Genomic DNA, 16,025 nt, shown 5'->3' on the forward strand with positions numbered 1-16,025 from the left:
TGTGTGTGTGTGTGTGTGTGTCCCACATTATTGGTGGATCTTTGATGTGGAGCTTGAAGGCTGAAAAGCATTTTCCAGAACACAGTAAGACAGGTGTGTTGTTACTGAAACTTTGAATTTGGCTGGAGAACAGTAACCTCAGGAGATAAAGGATTTATGTTTGGATTTTGAAGTTGTGATTGATAAAGCGACACACTGCCATCCATCCTGCTGAAGCTTATAGTTGCAGTCAGGACTGGAGTTGTTGTCAGCACATGGGAAATCCCTAAGGACATAGCTCAGTACATTTGAGACTTCAACTCTATCTGTCTTCATTAAATAGAAGCACAGGCCCAGAATGGAACGCAAGTGGCAAGATCCTTCCCTCAGAAAGTATTTAACCAGAAGTGAATGAAAACCAACCATCCATTAACAAAATGTAGAGATTGCAGGTTTGAAGTGGCAGTTATGTTTTAGCCATACACATGCCAGGACCAGAACAGTTCCTGTTCAAAGAGATTCTTCAAAGGAAAGAGCATGTGGGAATTTTAATTAAAATGTTTGTTTATGGATATTTTATACATTGGGTTATTTATTTCTGTCATCCTCTTCTTCTCTCTTACTCCCTCCTTCAACTTGCACGTTCCCTTTACCATTTCTGTCCTGAATTCTTTAGCATGCTCAGTTACAGGTCAGTAGTAGTTAGTGTTACACTGTGTTAATTACAGGTCAGTAAAAATGCTACACTGTGTCAGTTACAGGTCAGTAACAGTGTTTCACTACATGAGTTACGGGTCAGTGACAGTGCTACACTGTTAATTACAGGTCAGATACAGAGTTTCACTACATTAGTTATGCGTCAGTAGCAGTTAATGTTACACAGTGTTATTTACAAGTTAGTATGAGTTAGTGTTGACCCTGTCTGTAGCAGTCAGTAGTTTTACTGCATTTGTCACACGTAAGAAGCAGTCAGGAATACTTTTTACATGTTGCTTCTATCACCTTTAGCTTCTGAGTCACATCTTTGCTTTGGAATCTCTTCAATGTGAAATGTAGAAAGAGTGCAGAAGTGTTTAATTGTATGAGGTCACCTGACTGTCTTTGGGCTCATACACAATACTTCTTTGAAATAGAAAGGGAGGGATGGAGGTCAGTGTTTGCTGGTAAAAGGGACCATAAATTTTCTCAGTGGCTTGAGTTCAAAATAATGCAGAGGTTAAGGGAGGTTGGTCAGGGTGGGAGATGGACTCTAACACTGACCCTGTTTGCTGCTACATGTGTTAAGTCAAAATGTTATAACATGTGGAGTGAGGGTGTAAAAATATAATCACAGACACTGAACCTAATAAACTGCTATTCTTTTCCCATGTGATAATTTTAGCAGACTTGGTAAGACAGAGGTTAATGTACTGGAGACATCACTTTCACGAGCTTTAAAGATCACACTTTTTTTTCCTGCTTTCTTTTCCTTTATAAAATTATCTGATTTTTAATCAGTTTTCACCTTGTGCTTTGCAACAGTTTCTTTCCCCTTTCTGAACATGACGTGGCTTTTGACATCATTTGAATTTATTTACAGCATGCTTTGAATCCATTCATAATCTAGAAATGTTAATGAGCATTGTAAGAAAATATGAAAATGCTAAGTTTATTTATGTATAGCATTTAGATACAGATTAACAATCTTTTCAATTGTATTAAAATACAAGGTGATGAAGCCATTTCATGCAGTTTACAGTTTCTGCTTTATATCTGAAACCTAGGGGGAAAGTGTTTTCATACAATATTTGCAAGTCTATTACTCCAAAGGGCTGGGAGCTTTCAACTCACTGAGTGTTTTAAAACAAAACTCCAAACCACCTACACTCTGACTAAAAGGACGTGATTAAAGGAACTCAGTGTTAACAGAAAGTTGAAAGGTTTATTGCCTTACTGAAAGTGAATGAAAGCATTTGGGTGATGGATGTTTCAGCTAATCTGTAAAATATTGCCTTAAAACAAATTTTGCTTTTAATCCTACAGTCATATGTTAATAATTCTATTGATGTTTAGATTCCTGTGGCCAGTTTCACGAACGAACAGTTGATTATGAGAACTCAACACGTCAAAATCCTTTGATTGTAATTGCAGACAGCTTTCCACCAACAGTACTGACATTAGAAACCCCTGAAACTTCACACATTCCCAAGATTTATTTCCATGTTTAACCTCTGTTTAAAACGAATATTCTGTCTGATGCAGAAAATATTTGACAGATTCCTATAAGGTTCTCTCCTACAGTATAAACCTGACAGTGCAGCACTCCCTCTGTACTGACACTCTGATAGTACAATGCTCCCTCAGTACTGACCCTCCAATGATGCAGCACTCCCTCAGCACTGACCATCTGACAGTGCGGCACTCCCTGAGCAGTGACCCTCTGACAGTGCGGCACTCACTCAGCGCTGACCCTCTGACAGTGCGGCGCTGACTCAGCGCTGACCCTCGGATGGTGCGGCACTCCCTCGGCATTGATCCCCTGACAGTATGGCCCTCCTTCAGTACTGACCCTTTGACAGTACAGCCTTGATCTGTCCAAGCAACTTTGAGGGGCTGAACAGCCAAATTCCTGCTCCTATTTGTTGCAGTCTGGTTGCTATTGTGGAATAAAATGTCACATGCATTGTGCCAGATTTCAAGTCATTAGTGAATTGAAAGAATCTGATTTATGGATATCCACAGCATGCTCGTAGATCAGAAGGTCTGCTAAAAAAAAAATTTCTCTGCCCTCCCCCATTTTTATAAATGAATATCCAATTGTTTCTAGCCCCATTCTCAGTGAAATGCTTTAATATGAAGGTTATTAAGAAGCACGATCCTTCCTCAGCACTCCCTGGAATACCTGCATTGCCTCGACTGATTATTTATAGCAAGTTGTCATCTTTTGCTAAGTTATGAATGTTGTTAAATGGGGTGGTGTGTTCCTGAGGGTTTTGGCCTTGGCCAATCAATATCGAATTGTCGACCAATCAGAATCCTTTGTGCTGCTGTTGATCGATTTAAGTTTGGCATTCTTGCATTTGTCCTGATGGTTGCAGCTGAGAAACTTTACCAACAGGTCTCTCTGCACAGCAAGAGTCTAGCTTTGGACTCACAAGTTCTGTTGTGTTTTGAGATAATGCTTGGATTGCTTAATTATGACTATTCTGTATCAGGATTGGTGGTCAGAGGGAAAAGTCACTGCATGTTCTAAAGGCAGTAAGGGCTATTGGTAATGAAGGAATGAGAAGGGTTTAAGATTGTTTATATTTGGAAATAGCTGCAAGCAGTAGTCTTATGGGCAGTTGTACCATTTAAAAAAAAAAGTTCCCTGATTGCATTCTAATGAAGTCCTCGTTCAGTTGGGACTGAGAGAAAAAGGCTGAGGAGATCTGATAAGAAGAGGTTTTCAAGCTCGTGAGCCGACTGGCTGAAGTAGATCGGGAAAATTAATTCCTGCTGGCAAAAGAATCAAGAGCTTGAGGACACTGATTTAAAATGACATGCAAACTGTGAGATGAGAAAAAACGCTTTGCACTCAGCGAGAAGTTAGGAATATATTGTTTGATGGAGGCAGTTTCAGTTGAGACTTTAAGAGGGCATTGTTTGACTCTTTAGCTGTCGTCAGTGTGCAGTGGTATGGGGGAGAAAGCGAGAGGTTATCACCTGGTCTCATTCGAGGGGCTGGAGCAGATCTTGAGGGGCTGAATGGTCACCACAATTCTGAATTAAACAGTGATGTGCACAAATCAGCAAGTTATTTCAATCTTTATTCCCTCTCAAATTTAATTGTTGAGTATCTCTTTCAGCATTTCACTAGTTTTGGTCTGACAGGTTAGAAAAGCAATGGTCTTGAGTCGTAGGATTTTTTTTGTGTGTAAGAGGAAGGGAACGTGTACCTGCACAGAAGCACCCCCCCCCCCCTCCCCCCCCCCCAAACATCTTGTCTTTTTAGTTTCTGTTTCCAGATTCAGATCGCGAACAGAGGTGGGGGGTGGGGGGTGGGGGGTAGAGCTGGCTTTAATGGCTGAGGATTGCATCTTCTCCCTCTGAGCCTCCCTGCAAACTGCTACAAGCCATGGAACTGACAACATCCCTCGGGGATTGACAGGATTGGGGTGAGGATCTGATGAAGACTGTAACTCTGCAAGGTGCAAAACACCACGTCAACAGCATCTCCAGCTTCTCCCAGTTTAGTCTGACTCTGTGACCAACGGCAGCTTTCAGCGACTCATCTTCTGACAAGTTAGTGAGCAGCCTGATCCATCCCGGTCCCTCCAGTGACCAGAGGTTTCAGCTGAGCAGTGGCCGTAAGAAGATGAGGGGCAGGAGGCAGTGAGGTTGGGGAGGGTGAGTAAATGAAAATTACATCCCAAAAATGTGTAAGAGTGGAATAAGTAAATGGTTTCTTGTTTGTTTCTGTTTATGAAAGGGCAGCCAAAGAGATGAGTAACTGACCCAAGTAATAGGGGTATCTCCCAATTAATTCATTTTGAGGGATAGGGAACTGAAATATGTGAGTAGAAAGGACAGTTTCAGACACCACAAGTAGGATAGCCCCTAGAAGGGCAGCCAAGCTGTTGTATTTCCGCGACTTTTTGTACCAAGCCATTGCCCTCCAGATCATTAGGAGTGCTGTTGTCATGTAAGCCATTGCAGCAGGACCCCGTATCCCATGCAGTTTGGGAGTCATGAAGTGATAAACCCCAATCGCTACGAAGCATGCCAAACATGCCAGGAGGAAATGGTCAGTCTTCAGTTTGAAGGCCAGTGCATACAGGCAGTAGGCAATGCTGAAACAGATGATCCCAATGATGACGTATTGTTGTCTGTAAAGATAACACAGGTCACCTGCAAGGTTAAAAATAAAGATTTGCAACCAAAGTACTGCTACTTTCATGACTCTGAATATCTCATAAATCGTTTACACCCAATGAAGGGCAGCCGCTGTTGTCAGATAGAAAAAGGAACAGGAAAACATGCACACAGCTAGTTCCCACAAACACCAGTGTGATAATTAGCATTTCATCATCATTGTTTGTGCAGTTGATTTGAGGGGTGAGTGTTGACCAGGGTATTGGGGAAGAGCTCCCTCATGGAATCTTTCCCACCCATCTGAACAAGCATGGACAGGATCTCCATTTATTATCTCATTGGAAAGAGGGTTTCGCAGACAATGCAGCACTCCCTCAACACACCACACAGTGACAGCCTTGAGGTTATTGTGCAAATCTCTGGACCGGGACTTGCCCTTGACTCATAAGGTCCTGAATTCGACAGTGTGACCAGCTGAGCCACAGCACAAAACTCATTCGGTTACTCAAAATGGCTCATTTGATTTGACCCTGTTGCAGAAAGACTTGCAATTGCTTAGCCCCTGTCACTTCAAGACATCCCAAAGTGTTTTACAATCAAGAAAGGACCTTGCTGTGAAGTCACTGTAGTGATGTCATAGGAGTAGCGGCTAATCTGTGCACAGCAGGCTCCCAGTGTTGGGGACCTTTCACAAAGGTTACATTATGCAATCAGTCACCCAGAAGACTACAGTATAAGATGACAAAGTGTGAAGCTGTGGATGAACACAGCAGGCCAGGAGCACAAAAGCTGATATTTCAGGACTAGACCCTTCATCAGAAAAGGGGGATGGGGAGAGGGGTTCTGAAATCAATAGGGGGAGAGACGGGGAGGCGGGCCGAAGGTGAATAGAGGAGAAGATAGGTGGAGAGGAGAGTACAGTGGGGAGGTAGGGGGGGGGATAGGTCAGTCCGGGGAGGACGGACAGGTCAAGGAGGCGGGATGAGGTTAGCAGGTAGGAAATGGAGGTGGGGCTTGAGGTGGGAGGACAGGGTAGGTGAGAGGAAGAACAGGTTAGGGAGGCAAGGACGAGCTGGGCTGGTTTTGGGATGCAGTGCGGGGAGGGGCATTCCACTCCCGCACATCCCAGATGTCCATGTTCTTCAAGGACCGCAACGTCCCCCCCGCAGTGGTCAAGAACGCCCTCGACCGTGTCTCCCGCATTTCCCGCAACACATCCCTCAGACCCTGCTCCCACAATAACCGCCCAAAGAGAATCCCCCTCATCCTCACATACCACCCCACCAACCTCCGGATACAACGCATCATCCTCCGACACTTCCACCATCTACAATCCGACCCCACCACCCAAGACATTTTTCCCTCCCCACCCTTGTCTGCCTTCCGGAGAGACCACTCTCTCCGGGACTCACTTGTCCGCTCCACACACCCCTCCAACACCCAGCACCTTCCCCTGCAACCGCAGGAAGTGCTACACTTGCCCCCGCACCTCCTCCCTCACCCCCATCCCAGGCCCCAAGATGACTTTCCATATCAAGCAGATGTTTACCTGCACATCTGCCAATGTGGTATACCGCATCCACTGTACCCATTGTGGCTACCTCTACATTGGGGAAACCAAGCGGAGGCTTGGGGACCGCGTTGCAGACCACCTCCGCTCAGTTCGCAACAAGCAACTGCACCTCCCAGTCACGAACCATTTTAACTCCCCCACCCCCATTCCTCAGACGACATGTCTATCATGGGCCTCCTGCAGTGCCATAATGATGCCACCTGAAGGTTGCAGGAACAGCAACTCATATTCCGCTTGGGAACCCTGCAGCCCAATGGTATCAATGTGGACTTCACAAGCTTCAAAATCTCCGCTTCCTCCACTGCATCCCAAAACCAACCCAGCTTTACCCTGCCTCCCTAACCTGTTCTTACTCTCACCTATCCCCTCCTCCCACCTCATGCCACACCTCCATTTCCTACCTACTAACCTCATCCCACGTCCTTGACCCATCCATCCTCCCTGACCTGTCCATCCTCCCCGGACTGACCTATCCCCTCCCTACCTCCCCACCTATACTCTCCTCTCCACCTATCTTCTCCTCTATCCATCTTCGGTCCACCTCTCCCTCTTTCCCTATTTATTTCAGAACCCTCTCCGATGAAGGGTCCAGGCCCGAAACGTCAGCTTTTGTGCTCCTGAGATGCTGCTTGGCCTGCTGTGTTCATCCAGCTCCACACTTTTTTATCTTGGATTCTCCAGCATCTGCAGTTCCCATTATCTCTGTCTACAGTATAAGACCAGAAATCAGTTTGAAGTCCCAACCCCAGCTAGGGAGCTAATAATGAATTAAATAAATCTGTACAATAGACTAATGGTAACTGAATTCTGTAGTATCTGTTGATTCATTAACACCCTTTAAGGAAGGAAATCTGTCGCTCTTTCTTAATGTGATACCAGACCCATAACAGTGTAGTTGACCTTTAATTACCTGTGAAAAATGGGCTGGCCAAGATGCTCAGCTGCATAGGGATAGACACTAAATGCTGATTCTATCCCTCGGATGTTTTAGCACTTTCTCAGTACTCCTCTTTATTTACTAATTCACAATTGTGGGCCTCATTAGCTAGGCCAACATCTTTTTGTACTGCCCCCCTGAGAGCGTAGTGCTTTCTCAGTAATTACCTTCAGATTGTTCAGCATTGTCCTGTTCCTCACTCTCCAACTGTGTAGCATTTCCTCAGTAGTGATTCGCCAACAGTTTACAGACCCCTCAGTAGTAACTCTCTGACACTTAACTTTCTGGCAATGTGGTGCTCCCTGAGGACTGACCTTCCAACAGTGCAGCACTCCTTCAGTACTAACTTTCTGACAGTTCCCTCAGAACTGACCCTTCTGACAATGCAGTGCTTCATCAAGACTGACCCTCCAATAGTGCAGCCTTGCCTCAGAACTGACCCTTCAACAACACGACAGTCCCTTAATATCGACATTAGGAATATCAGCCTGGTCTCTGTGCTGGAACGTAAATCCTCTGATCTGAGCTCTGATTGTCAGTTCCTGTTTGACTCATTATTCTAAAGTCTTGTCCACTAAGATTGGAACAGTTGTGGGATTTGTTCCTGTCACAAACCAAATCATAAAACCGCTGGGTAAGTTGAGTGGATTTGATGACATGTAATGAAGAAGTATTGGGCTTTAAATTTCCTAGGATCTGCAACTTTGACAGAGGATTTAAATCTTGGAAGCACAGACACTGTCACTGACACTTTTAAATGCATCTGTGGCCAAAGATATTGCAATAAAATCAGATCAACTCCCTTCTTTCAAAGCGCTGGCATAGGTACCTTGGGCCAAAAGCCCTTCTTTATGGTTATATTGTTCCCCTAGTGAAAATGTAGTGTTGAGTTTCTAAAGCTAATTGTACCACACAAGGTTTAGTGATGGAAAACAACTGAGATTTTGGGATGTAGGGCAGGAAAGATGGAGCCTACAATGTAGAAGATAATGAATCTGTAGAAAAGTAAATCTTCCAAGGTCTTACCAGACCATAGGGCTGCTCCCTTACTAGAGAGAGGAAACTAGTGGTGGTTTAACCTGAGGGTCACCTGTGGACAACCTTCCATAGTAACCTCAGTCAGTGCAGGAAACAAACTCAACACTGTTGATGTCACCGTGCATTACATGCCAGCTGTCCAACTGACTAAACTGAGAGAACACCTAATGAATCAGGGCCCTCACACCCTGAGCCTTGGCAATAAATTCTCCAGGCCCACGACCTACTTTTACCTCTTCAGTTGGAACTAGAATGTTCATGAGCAGCTGCCACCCTGACACGTCTCACCTGCAGCAGAGAAGCTGAGCCCTGCGGACAGTCGAAGCGAGAATTCATTTCCATGGTGCTTCTCCTGCACCACAGCTATAAGAACGATAATCGGCAAAACTCGGAAGAGGGCCTTTGATGAATTGAGAGGTTTTTCTGGTAACCCAAATTCAAATCGCAGCAGCAGAGCCAGAGTGAAGGGAATCACAAACTGAAATCAAAGAGGAGACCATTGAGTCCACCACTCTACATACTGAACACCACCAGGTCATGTCAGCACTTGGCTTGGTGCTTTGTGCTTATGCATCTAGAGTTTGTCAGTCCCCTGCGCACAAGTTCACTTCCCTGTTACAAAGAGGATCCATAAAAGCTCTGAAGCACCAACTTCACAGACTCTAACAGAAACAGGGGCATGAAAGTCATCAGGATAGCCCGACCCAAACAAAGACTGCTTGCAGCAGCCTGATGAGAGGTTTAATAAGGGTTTCCAATTTGTTAAGGATTTTGATAACATGAATTCTGATATGATCTGGAATAGATAGAGGGGTGGCTGACTGGCATAAGGCATAGAGTGAGGATAAAGGGTCTTTTCAGAATGGCAGTGGATGATGATTGGCATTTCACAGGCGTGTGTGTTGGGACTGCAGGTATTCATTCACATTAAATGTTACTGATATGGACAAAGGAACTGAGGGCATTGTTGATTGGTTTGCAGATGACACAAAGATAGGTGGAGGGACAGGTAGTGTTAAGGAAGCCAGGAGGCTGCAGAAGGACATGGACATGCTGGAAGAGTGGGCGATAGAATACAATGTGGGAAAGTACAAGGTAATGCTATGGTGGGAAGAATAGCAGTTTAGACTATTCTCTGAAGTGGAAAGGCTTCAGAAACCTAAAGTACAGGGGGACTTGGGAGTCCCAGTTCAAGATTCTCTTAAGGTTAACATGCAGGTTCAGTTCACAGTTGGAAGGCAAATGCAATGTTAGCATTCATTTCAAGAGGGCTAGAATACAACAGCAGGAATGTACTGCTGAGGTTGTATAAGACTCTGGTTAGACTGCATTTGGAATATTGTGAGCAGTTTTGGGCCCCATATTGAAGGAAGGATGTGCTAGCATTGGAGGAGTTCCAGAGAGGTTTAACAAGAATGATCCCAGGAATGAAAGGTTTGTCATATGAGGAGCAGTTGAGGAATGTGGGTGTGTACTCGATGGAGTTTAGAAGGATATAGGGGGATCTGATTGACCCTTACATAATACTGAGAGACCTGGGTACAGTGGACACAGAGGAGATGCTTCCAATAGTAGGAGAGACTAGGACCCGAGGGTGGAACCTCAGAGTAAAGGGACAACCCTTTAGAACTGAGATGAAGAGGAATTTCTTCAGCAGAAGGGAATTCATTGCTGTAGGGGACTGCAGAGGCCAACTCATCAAGTGTACTTAAGACAGAAATAATTAGGTTCTTGATTGGCAAGGTGATCAAGGGTTATGGGGAGAAGGCAGGAGAATGGGGTTGAGATACATATCAGTCATGATTGAATGATCGAGCAGACTGAATAGCCTAATTTTGCTCCTATATCTTATGGTGCTATGATTACCTCTACGTTAGCCTATTTAACTGACACTATAGATTTGGGTTTGTAATGAGTCAGGTAGACATTTGTTAACAACTAACTTTGGACATGAATATCGCATTTAATTATACAGTCTAGCTTACAGGTATTTTTGGTCAACCTGTTCAGACATGTTATGATACACTGCTGGAATGGGTAGGACTTGAACCCAGGTCAAAGGTCACACTACCACTGCATCACAAGAGCCTATACAATCTGGTATAGGTACTTAATTATTATGTCACTGTAAGTCTGTGGGTACAGTGGAGGCCTCCCATACTAGAGTGTCACATGGCATGATGCCATCTAGCTGACTTTTAGTGATATAGTGTTTTAGTGCAATAATGCAACAGGAGATGATGCCTCTAGTTGAGGAATCAGTGATGAGTTATCATCAACTAGGATGTGTATTTCTACAAATTGCAATACAACTTTCGAAACAAAAACAGAAATTGCCAGAAAAGCTCAGCTTGTTTGGAGGAAGGGTCAGCGGACATGAAGTGTTAACTCTTCATAGATGCTGCCAGTCCTGCTGAGCTTTTCCAGCAACTTCTGTTTTTGTTCCTGATTTACAGCTTCCGCAGTTCTTTCGTTTTTTAAAAAAATTTAGTAATACAACTTTTATTGTCTTTAGTGAACCCCCAAATTCATTGTAATGACATTAACTTACACACACTGGCTCACGTTTAAGTGCTAACGGACATCAAGCAATAGAACAATTTCTGTTACTGTTTATCTGCATTTTTTTAAAGCAACACCTCACACTTCCCAGTGATTGTGTGTTTTCTCCAAGTTTTCTATCACCAATGGTAATATAATTCGTTACCCGTTTAATGATCGGAGCAAATGCCGCTACTGCGATTAAACATTGCATTCTGGCTGGGAATTAATCCTTAATGTTGCTGGGAATGTTTAACATTCTTGTTGCCTATAAATATTCCTGCTGGGAATACCCTATATTCCTGCACGAAGCTACTACGTTTCCGGGTGTAAATGGAAGTCAGTGATTGGGGCAAGTTCTCAATGCCCGGAGTTCGACAGTTACCTTGTAAATTTCCATTAGATTGCAAGTCCCAGCTCTCACTTTGAATTGCAGATTTATCTGAGTTCATTGCTCGAGAATAGTTCCCATAGCAACAGTAGCACGTGGGCAATGTTGGTAAACCATGGCTTGTTTATGGTCAGTTACCTTTGATGTTAGATTTTAAATGAATTAAAACGTAACCAGTTCATTGTTTATAAAATAATGTGCGCATTTATCTCATCGTTGCGTCAGTGGATGGACTCACACTTGTTAGTTAGAGTAATGCAGTTGTTAGAAGCAGCTCCAGCACAGGGCACGTTGAGGGAAGGGCCAATGCAGTATTATGCAGGAGGGACTAACTCAATTGGGAGAAGAAACAGCACAACAGTTGTTATAGAACGGAGTAGTACAGCTGTTCTAAGTACCCGAGTGCAGCATGTTGAGGGAAGGATCAATGTAGTTGTGGAAAGGAGCAATGCAGTTTGTTACAGGAAGGATCAGTGGAGCATGTTCTAGGAAGGATCAATGCAGTTAAGGGAAGGACCAATGTAAAGAGCCGATACAGTTGTTGCAAGGAAGATTATTGCAACATGTTACAGGAAAGATCAATGTTGTTGTTACTGAAAGAGCCAACACAGCTTATTATTTAAAAATCGAAAGAACAGCGGATGCTGTAAATCAGAAACAAACATATAAGTTCCTGGAAAAAGCTCAGCAGCGCCGGCAGCATCCGTGCAGAGAAATCAGTTGACGTTTCCGGTAGGTTCTGAGAAAGGGTCACTTGACCCCAGACGTTAACACTACCTCTCTCCACAATGCTGCCAGACCTGCTGAGCTTTTCCAGCAACTCCTATTTTGCGACTTATTATTTTATGCTTCTTTTGCTCTCACTCTATGCCCCAGATGGTTTCTGAAGTGATTTACAGTCCTCATTGCAGTGAAATATCATTGGAGTTCCCATTATCTCCATATATATATATAAAATACACACACTATGTGGAGATCACCCTGCAATCCAAATACAACTCTCAGCTTATTTTCTGCAAGCCATTTTTTAAATGTTTCAACGTCATTGTGAATAAGGTGCAAAGAACTCACAGACTTCTTTGTCACTGTGGATGAGGTGGCTGGGATTTCACTCACCTGTTCTCATTTTTATCTCTTCAGTCACGGCCAGAGAATCATCTGTGATGTCTTCACTTTCCATTCCTACACCATTTCTGCTGGTATCCACAAGGATAGATCCTTAACTCCCTCTTATTTGTCATCTTGATGACACCATTTATAAGTAGCTTTGCCAACTCCTCCCCTCCCACATCTGTAATCAATTCCAATGATCCAAACTGCCAAAATATCAGTTAATCATGTCATCTTCAGGTTCCTAATTTGAATTGCTAGGGAGACATTCAGATGCCTGGATCCTAAGCTCCGAAAACTTTGCCCACACCTTTCCATTCTTGTCACCTACACCTGTACCCCATGTCAGTCAAGGTGAAGTTTAGTTCAATAACATATGAGGTTCTTTCGGATATTTTATAATGTTAAAGCAGCTGTGTTGCCATTATACATATGATGCCACACACAACAGCAAACCAGGCTCAGTCTCCAAGAATGAGAGGTGCTCTCATTGAAAGTTACAACATCTATAGGACGGACAGCGTAAAACATTTACTCTTGTTGGGGAAATCTAGAACCAGGAGCACAATTTCATAAGGGGGATGCCGTTTGGATGGGAGATTAGCAGAATTTGTTTTGTCAGAGACTTGAATCTTTCAACTTTCCTACCATCAGGATTGTAGACATTCAGTCTTTTGAGCATGTTTAAGGCAAAGATTAAGAGATTTATGATTACCAGTGGCACAAATGGTTTTGGGGATAAAGCAGTTAAAATGCACTGAAGTGTTTGACCAGTAATGATAGAAATGAACAGCAAGTCGGGCTTGAAAGGCTATTGCTATGGTTCAATTCAGTTGCTCGATTTCTCCTCCTGTAGTTCAGTTATATGCCTGAGGAATTTGTGGATGAAACCGAAACAGAATCAGGAATAGGTCATAGAGCCCATTGAGCCTGTTCAGGCTTTCAATTAGATCATGGTTGATCATCTAAACACCATTTTTCACACTACCTACATATCCCTTGATGTTGTTATCATCTAGAAATCTATCCACCTGTCTAGGACATGCTCAATAACCGAGCCTCCACAGCTCTCTATGGTAGATACTTCTAATCACCCAACGTGAAGCAATTATTCTTTACTTAAGGGTTAATCTATTTAAAACTGATGTTCAGATTGTACCCTCTGGTTCTCGACTCATTGTTCAGGACAAACAGCTTCTCCACATTCATCCTGTAAGAATTTTGTAAGCTCCAATAAGGTCACAGCCTTCATTCTTCAAAACTCACGCTGACCCAGTCTCCTCCAATGATAAAAATACAGGAGGCCAAAGGATCGAAAATGATAGAAGGAACAAACTTCATGCAACAAGTGCTGAGGATCTGGAATGCACTGCTTGAGTATGCTGTGGAGGCTGGTTTAATTAGGACATTCAAAAGAAAGTCAGTTATCTGGAAATGAAGAATGCTCAGGATTAGAAAGAGAGGCAGGACAATGGTATTGTGTGGACTGCTGATTCAATAGCTGGCACTACAACATTAGCTAAGATCAGATGCCTTCACTTTAACAATGCCCCCTGCTGAGCTGCTCAGCTGTCCACTTCCTTTGAAATAATAATCTCCATTAAGAGTTGATTCTTTCAGGCAGAAAAAAATATTTGATTTATAAAGGTGTGGATGTGTGTTAATGTAATAACCATGTTTCTAAACCAATGCTGACTGTATTCACCCTCAATGTCAAACTGGTTTAGGTCAATTGAGTTCTGTTAGCACTGATGGTTACCATGGATCAGAGATTCTTTACAAGTCCTCACACAACCATCTCATATTTATATCCAATAATGTGAAACCATTAACTTGCACAACTATAAGCAATGTTCACTTTTATTACACAGATGAAACAGGATACCTGCTCAGTAATTGTATATAAGGTAACAAGACATTAAAAAGAATCAGTTGGCATCGTCTTTCCTTGATGTATTCAATGCATATAACAAGAGGAACTGGAAGTTTGAATGGAGATGTCCTCTGAGGTTGTAAGTGTCTGCGCTCTTCAGACTAAGACTCCATTTGCACTGTCGTGCTGCTAGTCCCAGAGCTAGTAACCGATGACCTCCATGGTGCAGCCACCTGCAATCTTTCACGAGATCCAAAGGCCATGTTCACTAAAAGTTGACACAGTAACACAAACAAGGAAATGAGGGACTAAACTTCCACATTTTCCACAAAATCAGAGTAAGGCTTATAAGCAAAGAAAGGAGCAAATAGGATAGGGCAACAGTGTGATAAGGTCACACAATTCTGTTCTAAAAATTCTTCAAGGCAGGCCATGTTATAAACCATGGACGGGCAATGGTGTAGTGGTAATGTCAGTGGATCAATAATCCAGAGCTCCAGGTTTATGTTCCGAGGACAAGGATTGAAATCCCACCATGGCAGATGGTGAATTTTGAATTCATGAAAATCTCCATGTGAAAAGGAACTGGTTCTAATGATATAATAATGTGTAGAGCTGGATGAACACAGCAGGCCAAGCAGCAGACGAGCAGGAATCACCTGATGCATTAATGTCCATTAGGGAAGGAAATCTGCCATCTTTACCTGCTCTGGCCTACACGCGACTCCAGACACTCAGCAATGTGACTGACACTTAATTGTCCCTTAAAATGCCCTAGAGAGCCACTCAGCTCAACAAACAAAACTCTGAAGAGAATTGTAAGGACAAGTCATATCAGTATGAATTCTATTTCTCTCTATTCAGATGCTACCAGACCTGAAGGTCAGATTTTCAGCATCCACAGTATTTAGCTTTTATTGAGGAAGAATGCCCTGCCACCTGAAAATGCTTATACAGTGCCCATTCTTGAGAAGGATCTGAACATACAGCCTTGATTCTCAGAAGCCAGAATGTTGCCATCTAAGCCAAGGCTAACATGAGGCCAGATATTTTCAGAAAATATAACTACTGGATATGAGAAGATATCCTTTGTGCTAACTTAAATACAACCATTTTCCAATGCAAATTACTATGAACACCTCAGTACAGAACCTGTGTGCAGTATCAGCTACTCTCTGTGTTTCAATGTTCAATGCCTGAAATCTAAGATTCTGGGGAATCTGGAATTCTACTTGAATAATATCCAAACTTTCTCACACAGCATCCGAAACACTAGTTTCCAAAGACATTACACTGTGAAGGAACAGCTTACACACAGTACTGACAATGTAACAGCTTTCCAATCACTCAACTAAACAAGCACTGCCTTCAATACCACACAATAGACAAATGATTCAGCACAGGAGGCTGTTCAGCTCATGTGCCAGTTATTTGACAGCATTATCCTCCGCATTTATTGTACAAAATGGGGAAGAATGGAATTGTGGGAGATATAGCAGTTTGGATTGGAAATTGGCTTGCTGAAAGAAGACAGAGGGTGGTAGTTGATGGGAAATGTTCATCCTGGAGACCAGTTACTAGTGGTGTACCGCAAGGGTCGGTGTTGGGTCCACTGCTGTTTGTCATTTTTATAAATGACCTGGATGAGGGCATAGAAGAATGGGTTAGCAAATTTGCAGATGACACTAAGGTCAGTGGAGTTGTGGATAGTGACGAAGGATGCTGTAGGTTGCAGAGAGACATAGATAAG

At 43.1% G+C, this 16,025-nt stretch overlaps 2 protein-coding genes across 4 annotated transcripts in view; both read right to left on the reverse strand.

Moving 5' to 3' along the window:
• Positions 1–4,420: 4,420 nt before the first annotated feature.
• LOC125460959 (lysoplasmalogenase-like protein TMEM86A) lies at positions 4,421–12,472 on the reverse strand. Its single transcript, XM_048549199.2, has 4 exons — positions 12,409–12,472; positions 11,068–11,096; positions 8,649–8,838; positions 4,421–4,848 (listed from the first exon to the last, which is right to left on the reverse strand). The coding sequence occupies exons 1-4, from the start codon at positions 12,470–12,472 to the stop codon at positions 4,421–4,423; spliced, it is 711 nt and encodes a 236-aa protein (XP_048405156.2).
• A 1,772-nt stretch (positions 12,473–14,244) lies between these two features.
• Positions 14,245–16,025, reverse strand: part of pwp1 (PWP1 homolog, endonuclein) — a 34,331-nt gene continuing 32,550 nt past the window's right edge. For all 3 annotated transcript variants that reach the window (XM_048549596.2, XM_059652249.1, XM_048549598.2), the window contains exon 15: positions 14,245–14,543. In XM_048549596.2, coding sequence (XP_048405553.1) covers positions 14,437–14,543 — 107 coding nt within the window. In that variant the 3' untranslated portion in view covers positions 14,245–14,436. The remainder of the gene's footprint in view (positions 14,544–16,025) is intronic.

The sequence above is a fragment of the Stegostoma tigrinum genome, chromosome 18 (assembly GCF_030684315.1).
Source record: "Stegostoma tigrinum isolate sSteTig4 chromosome 18, sSteTig4.hap1, whole genome shotgun sequence".
Taxonomy (NCBI): domain Eukaryota; kingdom Metazoa; phylum Chordata; class Chondrichthyes; order Orectolobiformes; family Stegostomatidae; genus Stegostoma; species Stegostoma tigrinum.